Genomic DNA, 14,134 nt, shown 5'->3' with positions numbered 1-14,134 from the left:
CCCGCAACCTTCTTTCTGAAATGCAGAGCGCTACAAGGGGTGATTTGCTACAAGGGAGTGTAGGGAGTGTGAACGCCAGGTGCAGGATGTAATTCACATGGAGATGGAGAGTGTTAGGTGCAGGATGTAATTCACACAGTCAGAGAGTGTTAGGGGTTAGCTTTGTGAAGGACAAATCTAGTTACAGACACTACGGATTAGTAACAGTTAAAATAAAACTAGGATTGGTTAACTCTTTCAGGCCAGTTTATGCTCCTTCTCCACCCTGTTCATTGTTCCCTTTATTTTCCTTGTTATCAGGAGAGGAAAAACCTCATTTCTATTTTTGTTGTAACACTACCCCATGCCAGATGGTATTTCAGGTATTAGGGATACTGCAGTGAACAAGACCAACTAGATTCCTACTGTCCTGTATTGAATTATCCCGTGGGATTTACTATATATACATTGTGTGTAATGATCTTTATGCTTGTTTTATTTTTTCTCCCCTGCTAGATTGTGAGCTCCTTGAGAGTAGGAAATGTTCTTTGTGTCTGGCTTAGTATTTTATATATAAAAGTAGACTTTTATGTATGTACCACATCTTCTTTATCCATTCCTCTGTTGATGGACATTTAGGCTGCTTCCATGTCCTGGCTATTGTAAATAGTGCTGCACTGGACATTGTGGTGCATGTATCTTTTTGAATTATGGTTTTCTCCAGATATATGCCCAGGAGTAGGATTGCTGGATCATGGCAACTCTATTTTTAGTTTTTTAAGGAACCTCCATACTTTTCTCCATAGTGGCTGTATCAATTTACATTCCCACCAAGAGTGTAGGAGGGTTCCCTTTTCTCCACACCCTCTGCAGCATTTGTTATTTGTAGACTTTTTGATGATGGCCATTCTGACGGGTGTGAGGTGATACCTCATTGTAATTTTGATTTGCATTTCTCTGATAATTAGTGATGTTGAGCATCTTTTCATGTGCCTCTTGGCCATCTGTATGTCTTCTTTGGAGAAATGTCTATTTAGATCTTCCAGCCATTGTTTGATTGGGTTGTTTGTTTTCTTGATATTGAGCTGCCCGAGCTGTTTGTATATTTTGGAGATGAATCCCTTGTCAGTCGCTTTGTAAATATTTTCTCCCATTCTGTGGGTTGTCTTTTCATTTTGTCTATGGTTTCCTTTGCTGTGCGAAATCTTTTTTAAGTGTCATTAGGTCCCATTTGTTTATTTTTGCTTTTCTTTTCATGGCTCTAGGAGGTGGATCAAAAAAGAGCTTGCTGAGATTTATGTCAGAGAATGTTCTGCCTGTGTTTTCCTCTAAGAGTTTGATAGTGTCCAGTCTTACATTTATGACTTTAATCCATTTTGAGTTTATTTTTGTGTATGGTGTTAGAAAGTGTTCTAATTTCATTCTTTTATATGTAGCTGTCCAACCACTCTTGGTTTCTTAAGCTTAATTCTTATTTCAGTGTACCTGATCTAAGCCCTCAGACTTGAAGGTAAGAGCGGGTCTTCGATGCCTGCTTGTTATTTTCCCTTATCTTCTTGATGACATGCACGTTTTCCCATACTCTTATTGGATTTCACCTGTGTTTCTTCCAGGGTGTCTCATCACCTTTGCTTCGAGTAGTCTGGGCTCGAATCATATTGGATGAAGCTCACAATGTTAAGAATCCCCGAGTGCAGACTTCCTTGGCTGTGTGTAAGCTCCAGGCCCAAGCCCGTTGGGCTGTCACTGGAACCCCCATTCAGAACAACTTGTTGGACATGTATTCACTGCTGAAGTGAGTAAAACTCTTTGGATTATGTAGATGTGAACCCTGTCGGTAACGCTTCATAATTATTTCATATCTCATATCTCCAGTGTGTACCAGATTATCTTGTGTAGCAGGTGGCAAGCCTGTCAACCTTTAAAGGGAAGAAGAATTAATATTTATGAGATATAATCTGTTGATTGGCTGATATAGGACTTTGATGACATCCAGCCCCTATATATGGAAAAATAAGGGACCAATTAAATTAAAGGAAACAACAGTCAACTTTCTTCAGTCCCAGGAATGTTTGGGGCTACTTCTACTTTAAAACATATGGCCTGGGGACAGGACTACAATTTATTTGAAGCAAACAGAAAGGAAGGCTGATTTTAAAATACTTGTTTTAATTCGACTCAGCTCATGAGAGGATACAGAATTTCTTTACTAGCCTTTGAAGTTTTAGGAATGAATGCTAGCTATTGGTTATATGTCCTGTTGTGACGATATAGACGTTGTTAATGGGAAAATTCACATTTTTATAATGTGGTTATTGACTTGGATCCTTTTGCTCTGTCTAGCAGAGTTTTGCTATGAAATTGACGTTTACAAATGACTGGATGGCATGTAAAATCTGATTTGCGTTTCACCTTATGTCTGTCTTTGAACCTTTCCTCCATCCTCCCATGCTTCTTTCCTATTCTCTATCCTCCTTCTCCAATGAAAAAGATTTCTCCGTTGTTCTCCATTTGATGAACTCAGTCTGTGGAGGAGTCAGGTTGACAATGGTTCAAAGAAAGGAGAAGAACGGTTAAATATTTTAACCAAGAGCCTTTTGCTGAGGAGAACAAAAGACCAGCTGGACCCCACCGGCAAGCCCTTGGTAATTCCATTGACACATGTCCCTGGGGGAGGCCAGGAAGGAGGGCGACCATGTCCTTGACTTGGCTTGAACCGCCATCTGCTTTGCTTCAGGAGCCTCTGAGTCTCCCATTTTCCTAGGAGGAGGCCCTCGGGTTGCTGTCCTGCCCCTCGTGTCACAGCAGTCCCGTGTGCAGTGTGTTAGAGCAGTCCTGTTTTCAGGGAAGGGTGGGAGCTGCTGTCCAGAGCCTGACTAGATTTCTGGTGCCAACTCTGGGGAGTGTCCTCCCTAATGTTCAGTTAATTTGTATAACTTCATCCCAGCTGCTTTTTTCTTTTACTCTTCCAGGTGGTGCTCCCCCAGCGTAAATTTCAGTTGCACCATTTAAAGCTTTCTGAAGATGAAGAAAATGTTTATAGTGTCCTTTTTGCAAGATCAAGGTGTGTGCCGTGAAGAAGCACCTTCTCACATCTATTTTATTCTTGTTCTTGCTTGGGAGTGAGTCGAGGGTCAAGGTTCCTCTAACTGTAATTACGGTGTTATTGACAAGTTGCATATCTGTGTTCCTTTTTTAAAAAACCTCCCTTTCTCTCTCCTCACCTCTCCTCAGCTCACCTTTGTCTCACATACACATTGAACCCGTTCTCCATTGGCTTCCTTGCATAGAAGGTCTAGGGTGTGCACACTGTACACCAGGTCTTTCTGTTCCTCATGGGGCTGTATTAAGAAAGTATATCTCTGACCTTTGACCTGTTACCCAGCCTCTCATTGGAACTTTTAAAAAACTGCCCAGTAATCCTTCTTGTCATCTGTCCTTTGCACTTGCTCTAAAGTTCTTATCCTTCCCTGAATTCCAGATTTCTACTCTCCTATTTATTTGGTACCTCTCACTTCCAATGTAAATACGTTTTTTCTCTTTGTATACCTTATATTTATTAATAAATATTATAATAGTATATTAACTTATACTAAATAATACGTTACTGTATTACATGTTAATATTAACTTGATATTAAATATAATACTAATATTTGATATTAATCTTTGTTAATATTTATTAATCATTTTTAAGTGGTTTGGCTTTTAAAGTAATTATTTTTTATTACCTTTGCCCAATGCTTGCTGTGAGCCTACCTTCATTTAACAAGTTCGCTTTTACAATTTTTCAAGGTCCTACCGCAAACACAGGTAAACACTGACCATTGTAAACCTGTTTGGTCTTAACGACCATTTTATGTGCATTTTCGTTTTCAATCTGAGGCAGGTCAGATCTGCAATCCTATCTAAAAAGACATGAAAGTGGGGGCAGCCAATCTGGAAGAAGCCCTGATAATCCATTCAGTAGAGGTAAGCAGTGGGACGCTTACAAATAAAGAAAACTCATGAAAATGTGGATGCAGATTTGGTAAACTTACAGAAATGGGGGGTGAGGGGTCATGAATTCTTGATTGCAGAGACTTGACCTTAGCTTGGAATCTCAAACCAAAGTAAAATCTACTGACGTGCAGGCACCAGACCTGGTGATCTAAACTTCTTTTTAGTTATTTTCAAAATCTGTTTGATTAAAATACAAGTAGGTCTATAAAGAAAACCAGTATTTTGTACTTCTCTAATTGGTAGAGAAGTGAGCTAAAACTATATGATTGAACCTCCGATCAAAGAAGTTTAAAATCTCCTCATTTAGTTCATGGTTCTTCCCCTTATTTCTGTTTTAAACCCTGTACTATTTCCTGTGTCTGTTTTCCTTCTTGGAAGTGGCCCAGGAGTTTGGGTCCAGTGGGCCCGGGCTCTCCGTGGCAGCAGACTCGCAGACATCTAGCACCGCCCACATACTGTCACAGTTGCTGAGACTCCGCCAGTGTTGTTGTCATCTTTCTCTACTGAAGTCGGTAAGCAAAGCCACCTGTGTGGGACCCCAGAGGGGCTGTGGAGAAGTCCACCTCAGTCTCCTGAAACTGGGATCCAGTCTGCTGGATCAAGGAAAATGGGGTTTGAGTGTATTTTGTTTTCTGGTGGGATAGGAAAGAGAAGACTCTTTATTTTACTTTATTTTATATTAATCTTTATTGACCTTGAGATAATTCCCATGATGTTGAGAACAGTTTTTATTATTTGTTTTATTATTTTTCTTTAATTAACTAATTAATTAATTAATTGGCTGCACTGGGTCTTATTTGCGGCATGTGGGATCTTCGTTGCAGGGTGTGGGATCTTCTTGGTTGTGGCATGCGGGGATCTTTAGTTGCAGCATTCGGGATCTTTAGTTGCGGCATGCGGGATCTAGTTCCCTGACCAGGGATCAAACCCAGGCCGCCTGCATTAGGAGCATGGAGTCTTAACCGCTGGACCACCAGGGAAGTCCCTGGTTTGTTTAAATAAGCTTTATTTTAGAATAGAAAATGGCATCTTGTTAAAAAGGAAGCCATATATGAATACTTTGGTATTTTAGGATGTCATAAAGCTTATTTAACTACTAGTGTTAAGTCTAGGTATGAAAACTCAAGTATTTAAAGTTGTCTTGATATTGGATAGAGGCACATCTGTAATTAAGAGGAATATGTCATAGGCAGAACACTCTGACATAAATCGCAGCAATATTTTTTTGTATCTCTCTCCTAGAGAAATGGAAATAAAAGCAAAAATAAACAAATGGGACCTAATTAAACTTAAAAGCTTTTGCACAGCAAAGGAAATCATAAACAAAATGAAAAGACAACCCACAGAACGGAAGAAAATATTTGCAAACAATGCTACCAACAAAGGATTAATTTCCGAAATACACAAACAGCTCATACAGCTTAATAGCAAAAAAACAAACAACCCAATCAAAAAATGGGCAGAAGACCTAAATAGATATTTCACCAAAGACATATAGATGGCCAAGAGGCACGTGAAAAGATGCTCAGTGTCACTAATTATTAGAGAAATGCAAATCACAACCATAATGAGGTCCTCACCTCACACCAGTCAGAATGGCCATCATTAAAAAGTTGACAAACAATAAATGCTGGAGAGGGTGTGGAGAAAAAGGAACCCTCCTACACTGTTGGTGGGAGTCTAAATGGGTGCAGCCACTCTGGAGAACAGTATGGAGGACCCTTAAAAAACTAAAAATAGAGTTACCATATAATCCAGCAGTCCCACCCCTGGGCACATATCTGGAGAAAACTAATTCAAAAAGATATATGCACTCCAATGTTCATATTCATTACAGCATTATCTACAATAGCCAAGACATGGAAGCAACCTAAATGTCTATGAACAGATGGATGGATAAAGAAGATGTGGTGCTTGTGTGTGTGTGTGTGTGTATATATATACACACACATATACATATAATGGAATATTACTCAGCCATAAAAAGAGAATGAAATAATGCCATTTGCAGCAACATGGATGGGACTAGAATTGTCATATTAAGTAATCAAAGGCAAATATCATATGCTATCACTTATTTGTGGAATCTAAAAAAAATGATACAAATGAACTTATTTACAAAACAGAAATAGACTCACAAACATAGAAAACAAACTTATGGTTACCAAACGGGATAGCAGAGGGTGGTGAGGAAGGGATAAATAGGAGCTTGGGATTAACATATACACACTACTGTATGTTGAATAGGTAAACAACAAGGACCTACTGTATAGCACAGGGAACTAAACTCAATATCTTGTAATAACCTGGGAATTCCCTGGCGCTCCAGTAGTTAGGACTTGGTGCTTTCACTTCCAGGGCCTGGGTTCGATCTCTGGCCGGGAAACCAAGATCCTGCAAGCCACGTGGTGCAGCCAAAATAAAAAAAATCTTGTAATAACCTTTAATGGAAAAGAATCTGAAAGAGAATATATAGGTGTGTGTGAGTATGTATGTATAAGGGAATCACTTTGCTGTACACCAGAAACTAACACAATATTGTAAATATACTTCAATTTTTTTAAAAAAAGGGGCATATGTTATTCTTTTTTTTTTTCTCTTAGCAGTTAAAATTTAATTTCTCCGTGGTTATCAAGGATTCTTACTTTCTTTATACTCTTCTGAACTTCTCCAGATTTTCTAAAATGAGCATATGTTATTTTTATGAACAGAAAAAGAACTACTCCTGGTACTTGAAAATTTTTTCTTTTATTAAAAAAATTTTTATTGAAGTATGTTATTCTTTTGAGGTGCTATAGTAATGTATCTTTTTTTGGTAGCAAATTGCATCTTGATTATCAGTAACTTAATTAACTGTACTGTTCTAGCTGGGGAAAATAGAAAGATCTTGCAATCTGGCAATTATCTAAGAAGTTCCATCATTTGATTGATTGATTTATTAAATGGATTCCTTTTTTTAAAAATTATTTTTGATTGCGTTGGGTCTTCGTTGCTGCGCATGGGCTTTCTCTAGTTATGGCGAGCAGGGGCTACTCTTCGTTGCAGTGCGTGGGCTTCTCATTGCAGTGGCTTCTCTTGCTGCGGAGCACGGGCTCTAGGCTCACGCGGGCTTCAGTAGTTGTGGCGCACGGGCTTAGTTGCTCTGCAGCATGTGGGATCTTCCCGGACCAGGGATTGAACCCGTGTCCCCTGCATTGGCAGGTGGATTCTTAACCACTGCGCCACCAGGGAAGTCCCTTGATTTATTTTTGATCTGGTGAAAAAAGCTTGCAAGATTACATTTTAATCTGGGTTTACCCGAGGAGATACTGATGGTAAATTATGAGACATTTTGCCATGTGCTGTGTTAAACAGTTAGCACTTTGGCAGGTCACATGCCTTGCTGCCTCAACCGCCCATCTGCTCTTTCCCCTGTCTGATTCTGCTCAGGCCCTGGATCTGAAAGAGCTGAAGAGTGAAGGCCTGGTCCTTTCCCTGGAAGAGCAGCTCAGAGACTTGACCTTGTCCGAATTCCACAACTCAGAGCCGTCTGCCTCCATTTCCCTTAACGGCAAATGCTTCAATGTGGAGCTTTTTGACGACAGGAGAGAGAGCACCAAGGTAGTATGATGACCTCTATTCTAGTAGAAAGACTTTGCCTCCTTATACATTTCCCTGAGTGAGAGCGCCACATTTGTCCAAGCGAGCCCAGTCATTTGACAGCAGAGCTGGAGCTGTTAGATGTTGGCTGGTCAAATTCTCCCTCCAGTCTTAAATTCTAGTTTGATTTGATGAATAAAACTGAAGTCTTACTACATAGTGGGCTTTCAGAGAGTGGCTTGGACCGACCTGACATCTGGGCAGATTTCTGGCATGGATTCCTGTGGAAGGAGCCTGTCAGGTGTATGCGGGCCACAAGGCCCAGGCAAGTGAGCAGTTTGTTTTGGGAAAACAACGAAGGCCTGAGCCTCGAGACTGTGTAATACGTCTGAGCACCAGTTGCTTTGCTTTGTTGAGAGGCTTCCATCTGCTGGGTTTGTTTCCTACCAGCCTCTCCTCATTAGTCACTGTTCTGTTTTCATTGAATGTTTTAAGAACTGAAGGGTTCTATCAGAGGAAGGCCGGGGTGTGTGTCCTGCCTCTCCACTGGCTCACTTGGAACCTGCCCATTGTCTCGCCTGCCCTGAGGACTGGGTTCCCTCTCTACTGCTTTCTGAGGCTGCCGCAGCCTCTCTTCAAAGGCTTTAAAAGATGTAACTGGAAAGGAGGTCACTGCCAGGGGAATGGTTTTACCAAAGAATTACTTTTAGTTAGATTTTTAAAATATTTACCTAGGTCTTCACCATCAGTAACCGAGAGAAACATAAGGGCACCACATGTGGCCGGACTTCAGGCCCTAGCACCCTCAGTTAGCTATTGGGTTAAAATTCATGTTCCTAATAATTTGTGTTCCTAACAACTTGTCTGATACTCAGGTCATCGTTCACAAGGTTCTTAATGTGAACCCATTAATCGTAGTTCAAACCACTTAAGGTGGTTTCATGTGAGGAAGGGAGTTTTGTTTGGTAGCACAAACCTAAACTCATACAGAACGTTATTAGAATTTGGCCCCAGCTCACAGCCCATGAATCCTGCTCTCCCACTGCATTTTTTTCAAAATACCTATCGCCAGGTTTTTCATGAGGCAGTTCGAGAACTTTCCACAACCTTGAGTTGCCAAGACACCAGGCACTTCGTGTACCTGCTTTTTTTCTTCCTACTAATTCAAAATGGTACGGTCCTGTGACTGTCTTCCTGCCCAGGCATCAGCGGGTTTGTTCAGGTGGGAGCGCAGCCTTACACGGGGGCCTCAACAGGTTGCCACTAGCACCACGACGGCGTAGAATGGAAGAGCTAAGGGCACCTCAGTTCCTCTGGCTCAGCCCCTTTTTACTGATGAGGAAGCTGTGCTCTTAACTGGGAGTTCCAAGGTGATCCAGCCCTGTAATGGCAGAATAAGAGCTCTTTTCATCTCCTGATTCTTGGTCTAATTTTCGCCCTCTTCCTCCATTCTGGGATGAACTTTAGAGCCTTTGGAAAAGTCATTCACATTAGCAGTCAGGAAGAATGAGGCCAGCTGCTCTCCAGAGTCCTGCCCCTGTGTTCTTATCGCCTGGTCCCTCATAGACTTGAATATGCCCTGAGCAGTTTTGGTAAAGAGAGCTTGTCGTGAAGCTTGAGCAAGTATTCCTCAGTCTGGACAGGTTCTCTTCTTCAACACCATTTGCAGCAGGCCTCAAACTGGGTCAAGCTCCTTCACTTTCTCCTTCTGCAAATGTTAGGACAGTATCTTCTCTGGTCCAGCAATATGCCGAGTGCTAGGGGTGCAGAAATGAACCAGACATACGCTGGCTCTGCCTCTTCGGAGCATCTCCGGCCATGAAAGCAAGAGATGATTAATAAGCAATTAATATATAGTATGAAAAAGACCATGATAATAGAAAGAAAAGGTGGTATAGTAGCATGTAGGCAGTGGGCTCCTGGGATTGGAGAGGACGTCCAAGAAACTGACAACGTAAGGCTGTCCTAGGCAGAGGGAACAGAATGGACAAAGATGAGACAAAGCATGGCTTAGTGGTTGGAGGGAGAATGTTGGTATCACCCGAGCATCATTTGAAGAGCGCATAGTGAGGGTTGAGGCTGGTGATGTGAGCGGAAGGCAAGGTAGCAAGGACCTGGGAGGCCACTGTACGGAGCTTGGGCTTTATTCTCAGCGGGAAGCCACTGCAGGGGCTTCAGCCAGAGGAGGAAAATAAGAACCTGACATTTTGGAAATAGCGCTCTGGCTGCAGAGAGGAAAGGGAACTAGAGAGGAGTAAGACCAGAAGCCGAGAGGCTCTGGAGGAGACCGGTTCTTTAATTCAGAACATGGAGAAAAGCAAATTTGCTTAAACCTCTGTATGTTAATTCCATCTTTTCCCAGATTTCATCTCTGTTGGCAGAATTGGAGGCAATCCGAAGAAATTCAGGGTCCCAAAAGAGGTAAATGTGTTATTTCATTATCCAAGCATTGCTTGTAATTACACTAGAGAATTTAATATTTCGGATAGTTATAAATCTTCGCTTTTTATATCAAGGACCTTGAGTCATGCTTAGTAGAAAGCACTCAGGTTACAGCACAGATTCCCTTTGATTTCTAATTAAAATGTTTGTGGCACTGGTTGAAAGGGCAATCCCTAGAGGATCCGAGTAAACTGAGCATCCGAGTAAACTGAGCAAGAGCAGAGAAGAAGCATCTCAAGAAAAGCAAGAGAGTAATAAGTGGGCGAGGGAGGGAGAAGAGTGGGGTCAGACCGGGAGCCCCCATGGTGCTGGGGACATTCCTAAGCTGGGGACGTGGATATGGGAGGTTCATTCGTTGTTTGACTTCACTGTGTGCTATTCAGTGCATTTGTAGATCGGAAATATTTTGATCTAAACACATAAAACTCTAATTAAAGCACAGCATGGGGGGAACAGAGAAGCCCTAGCAGCTTATGGTTCTGACTGGCAAAGGGAGGGGCCTCTACCCCTTTGCAGGAGTACAGACCTTCTGCGGATAAGCACTAGGCCCCAGATAATCAGAGGCTGCAGCCAGTACTTTAGCTTAGCCACCACTTTATTCTGACTTCATTTTGCACAAAATAAGTTGTAGACTGGATCTAGAAATAGCTGGAAATATTGTAATCTTATAATGTCACCGAAGTGTGTACGCTTAGGTAGCAGAAGGCCTTTCCTCGTCCACATTTGATAGCTGAATTGTACGAATAGCAGGCATTAAAGCCCTGCGAATGAATTTGTTTCATCTATTCAGGGGCATTGGTTTTCTGTTTTATCCTTCCTTCCAGTGTCATCGTCTCTCAGTGGACCAGCATGCTGAAGGTTGTAACCTTGCACCTTAAGAGGCATGGACTGACTTATTCCACCATCGATGGCTCTGTTAACCCCAAACAGAGAATGGACTTGGTGGAGGCATTTAACAAATCCAGGGGCCCTCAGGTACAAGCTGATCAGAGCTCTGTAATCAAGAGCAAATTGTTCCCAATTATAGAGAAAATTTTAACATAGCTCGATTCAAAAATATTCATAGCTTTGACCCCTCCAGGTGTTTTTGATTCCTTTGACATTTATTGGGGGGTACATATCAAAGTGTGCAAATACTCTAAGAGAATAAACTATGAGGGCTAAAAAGAGAGTAAGAACATAGCTGGTTAGGTTCAAGAGACTCTTTGTGGAGGAGACAAGCCTGGAAGGATGGGTGGGATCTTGATATGAGGAAAGATGGAGGGAAGTGGGAGAACAAAGGCATCTAATTATGGATAATGCAAATTTGGAAAGCATTAGTTGAGTGATGGCAGGAGAATCATGGCAGTGGTTGGAGGACTGATGGAACAGACAGAATCCGGTTGATGGAAAGTTTATTGAGCTAACCACCCCCGGTGCTCTAAATGGTAGTATTCATATATTTCGGCAGGTGCACAATTAATGTTTTGAGAATGACTCACCAAAAAAAGGTTAAATGAGAATTTTCTCAAAGGTGAGGCATGGGAGATAGGATCTCAGAGTTTCGAAACAGTGCCTTTATGACAGCAGAAGGGAATTTGATAAGAGCGTGTTGCTAAGAAGGAGAGGTGATTTATGAGACCAAGTCTGTGTAAAGTTAATGGTGTGCTTCCTTTTGAAGGTTATGCTAATCTCTCTCTTGGCTGGAGGTGTTGGTCTAAACCTGACTGGAGGAAACCATCTTTTTCTTCTGGACATGCACTGGTAACGATTCTGGATTTTTCTTGAGTTGTCACAGCATAGCAGGGAGACCAGAGGGGCAGTAAGGCCTGACTTCTTACATTGAGTGTGTTCCTTTCATATTATGGAGCTGCCTCTGTGCATCCATGTGTATAAGATACAGATCAAAATGGTGTAGGGCTAGGGACTTTCCTGGTGGCCCAGTGGTTAAGAATCCACCTGCCAATGCAGGGGACACAAGTTCGATCCCTGGTCCGGGAAGATCCCACATGCCGCGGAGCAACTAAGCCTATGTACCACAACTACTGAGCCTGCGCTCTAGAGCCCGTGAGCCACAACTACTTGAGCCCATCTGCCGCAACTACTGAAGCCTGCGTGCCTAGAGCCCGTGCTCCGCAACCAGAGAAGCCCCTGCAACGAGAAGCCCGCGCACCGCAACAAAGAGTAGTCCCCTCTCGCCGCAACTAGAGAGAAAGCCCGCGCACAGCAGCGAAGACCCAACACAGCCAAAAATAAATAAAGTAATAAATAACTTAAAAAAAGGAGAGAGAAAAAAAATTGGTGTAGGGTTAGTTGCCGGCCCTGAATTCCTGAGCAAGCAAGGCTTCAAATGACTATTTAAAATAGACTGTTCACTATTTATTGTTAATCTAACATCTGTTTCCATGGAAACTGAGAGCGGAGTAGGGGGTACTTTTCCTTATGGCCAAGAGCTGCTTCACTCAATGAAGAGTTTTATCTCTTCAAAACACCGTATTTCAGACATACTTGTTGACGTCCAAGGAAATCTCAGCCTTGGTGAAGAGGGAGAACTGTTATTCCAAAGGGAAAAGGCAAAGGAATTTTTTAATTATGTTAGACACACACTTAACACATAGCCTTGGACTCACTGCACATGGTGTCAACACCGGGAGTATGGCAGCATCCTTCCTAGATACGAAGTGAATGACTCATGTATTGCTAGGAGAAAGCGTCATAATTTGTCCCTGTTTTGCGTTTTCAGTGATGCCAGTCAGGGATCGCTGCACGAGGCACTGGTGCCAGAGATTGTCATTTGTTAATTCTCCAGGCAGCCCAGATGGGCACAAACAGGCCAACCTGTTATTATCTTCCTGGAGAACGTGGTTAGGTCTTACTTGGGACTCCCCTATACTCGTGAGTGAGGAAAGCAGAATGGGGATCATGCTGGTTTCTGAATTGAGCAATGTTATCCAAGATTTTAAAGAGGTAAGATGAGAAACTAGTTTGGAATTGATAATGAGAACCTAGAAAGAATGAAACAAATTAAGTCTCCTTAGTTGAATCTAGAATATTAAAGTTGAAAAAGGCATTAGAGATCATTTGCCAGCCCTCCGGTTTCCAAGTAGCCATCTGAAGTCTGGAGGGTTGTGGTTAGATGACTTGCCCAAAGTCACTCGACTAGTTAGTGACAGGATTTGAGCATTGGTTTAACCTCTGTTACTTAAGAGTTTCCAACTGATGGTGGTGCTAAGAGTTCCTATTAGCAATCTGATCCCGGTTTCTCATGAGAGGGCAAGAAGACATCTGGGGCTTTCTGAGTCCCACATAGACTAGAACAGAGACCTACAAATTTTTTCTATAAGTATTTTAGGCCAGATAGTAAATATTTTAGGCTTTGCCATAGTAAATATTTTAGGCTTTGCCAGCTACATAGGTCTCTGTTGCATATTCGTTGTAGGTTTTTTTGTTTCGTTTTGTTTTGTTTTGCAAACCTTTAAAAATGTAACAACCATTTTAAACACAAGAGCCATACAGAAACAGACTGTGGGCTGCATTTGGCCCATGGGATTTGCCCACCCCTGGTCTAGGATGTCATTACCTTTGAGCTTTACTTGTCTTCTAACAGGAATCCGTCACTTGAAGATCAAGCTTGTGACCGAATTTACCGAGTAGGGCAGCAGAAAGATGTTGTCATACACAGGTAAGTAAGTAAAGGTCTCCAGGACAAAGGTCTGCTTTCATGAAAATTTTTCTCAGGTAATGTTTTAATAGAATGTGTAAAGTATTTGATGATCACTGTACTAATGGTGCTTGTGGGGCACATCCTTTTTGGTACTCACAGTCGGAAAGGGAACACAAGCAATTTGTGGATAACCTTGGAGTTGGTCCTGCAGAAGAAGAAAAGCTTATGAACAGTGCTGAGCCTTAATGCCGTCAAGGCCACCCATGAAAGGACTCTCCTCCCTCCTCCCTCTCTTCCTCTCTCTCTCTCTCGTTCTTTTAACTTTTATTTTGACATAATTCCAGACATATAGAGAAGAATGTAAGAATTCTTACAAGAATACCCCAAAGTTCTTGATTGCAAGAGTAATACCAAAAAATTCCTGTGCACTGTGACACTTGTGTGTGTGTGTGTGTGTGTGTGTAAGATTTTTTCTGGACCATTTGACAGT

General features: G+C 41.9%; 1 protein-coding gene across 4 annotated transcripts in view; it reads left to right on the top strand.

Annotated features, from left to right (window-relative positions):
• Window positions 1-14,134, top strand: part of TTF2 (transcription termination factor 2) — a 41,444-nt gene that overhangs the window by 24,349 nt on the left and 2,961 nt on the right. Inside the window, exons 13-23 of one of the 4 annotated variants that reach the window (XR_003794427.1) lie at window positions 1,593-1,774; window positions 2,471-2,624; window positions 2,952-3,043; window positions 3,868-3,950; window positions 4,359-4,492; window positions 7,410-7,580; window positions 9,922-9,980; window positions 10,826-10,976; window positions 11,662-11,744; window positions 12,790-12,947; window positions 13,588-13,662. Coding sequence is in view for 3 of the 4 variants with exons in the window: in XM_029228520.1 (XP_029084353.1) it covers window positions 1,593-1,774; window positions 2,471-2,624; window positions 2,952-3,043; window positions 3,868-3,950; window positions 4,359-4,492; window positions 7,410-7,580; window positions 9,922-9,980; window positions 10,826-10,976; window positions 11,662-11,744; window positions 12,790-12,883 (1,203 nt within the window). In the remaining variant the exon portion in view is untranslated. Of the gene's footprint in view, window positions 1-1,592; window positions 1,775-2,470; window positions 2,625-2,951; window positions 3,044-3,867; window positions 3,951-4,358; window positions 4,493-7,409; window positions 7,581-9,921; window positions 9,981-10,825; window positions 10,977-11,661; window positions 11,745-12,723; window positions 13,531-13,587; window positions 13,663-14,134 lie in introns of those variants that run through there. The other 3 variants (XM_029228519.1, XM_029228520.1, XM_029228521.1) reach the window with 3 other exon arrangements.

The sequence above is a fragment of the Monodon monoceros genome, unplaced genomic scaffold (assembly GCF_005190385.1).
Source record: "Monodon monoceros isolate NGI ecotype Baffin Bay Population unplaced genomic scaffold, NGI_Narwhal_1 Super_Scaffold_18, whole genome shotgun sequence".
NCBI classification, from domain to species: domain Eukaryota; kingdom Metazoa; phylum Chordata; class Mammalia; order Artiodactyla; family Monodontidae; genus Monodon; species Monodon monoceros.
The sequence above is the reverse complement of the archived record's forward strand: the minus strand, read 5'-3'. Positions and strand labels throughout refer to the sequence as shown.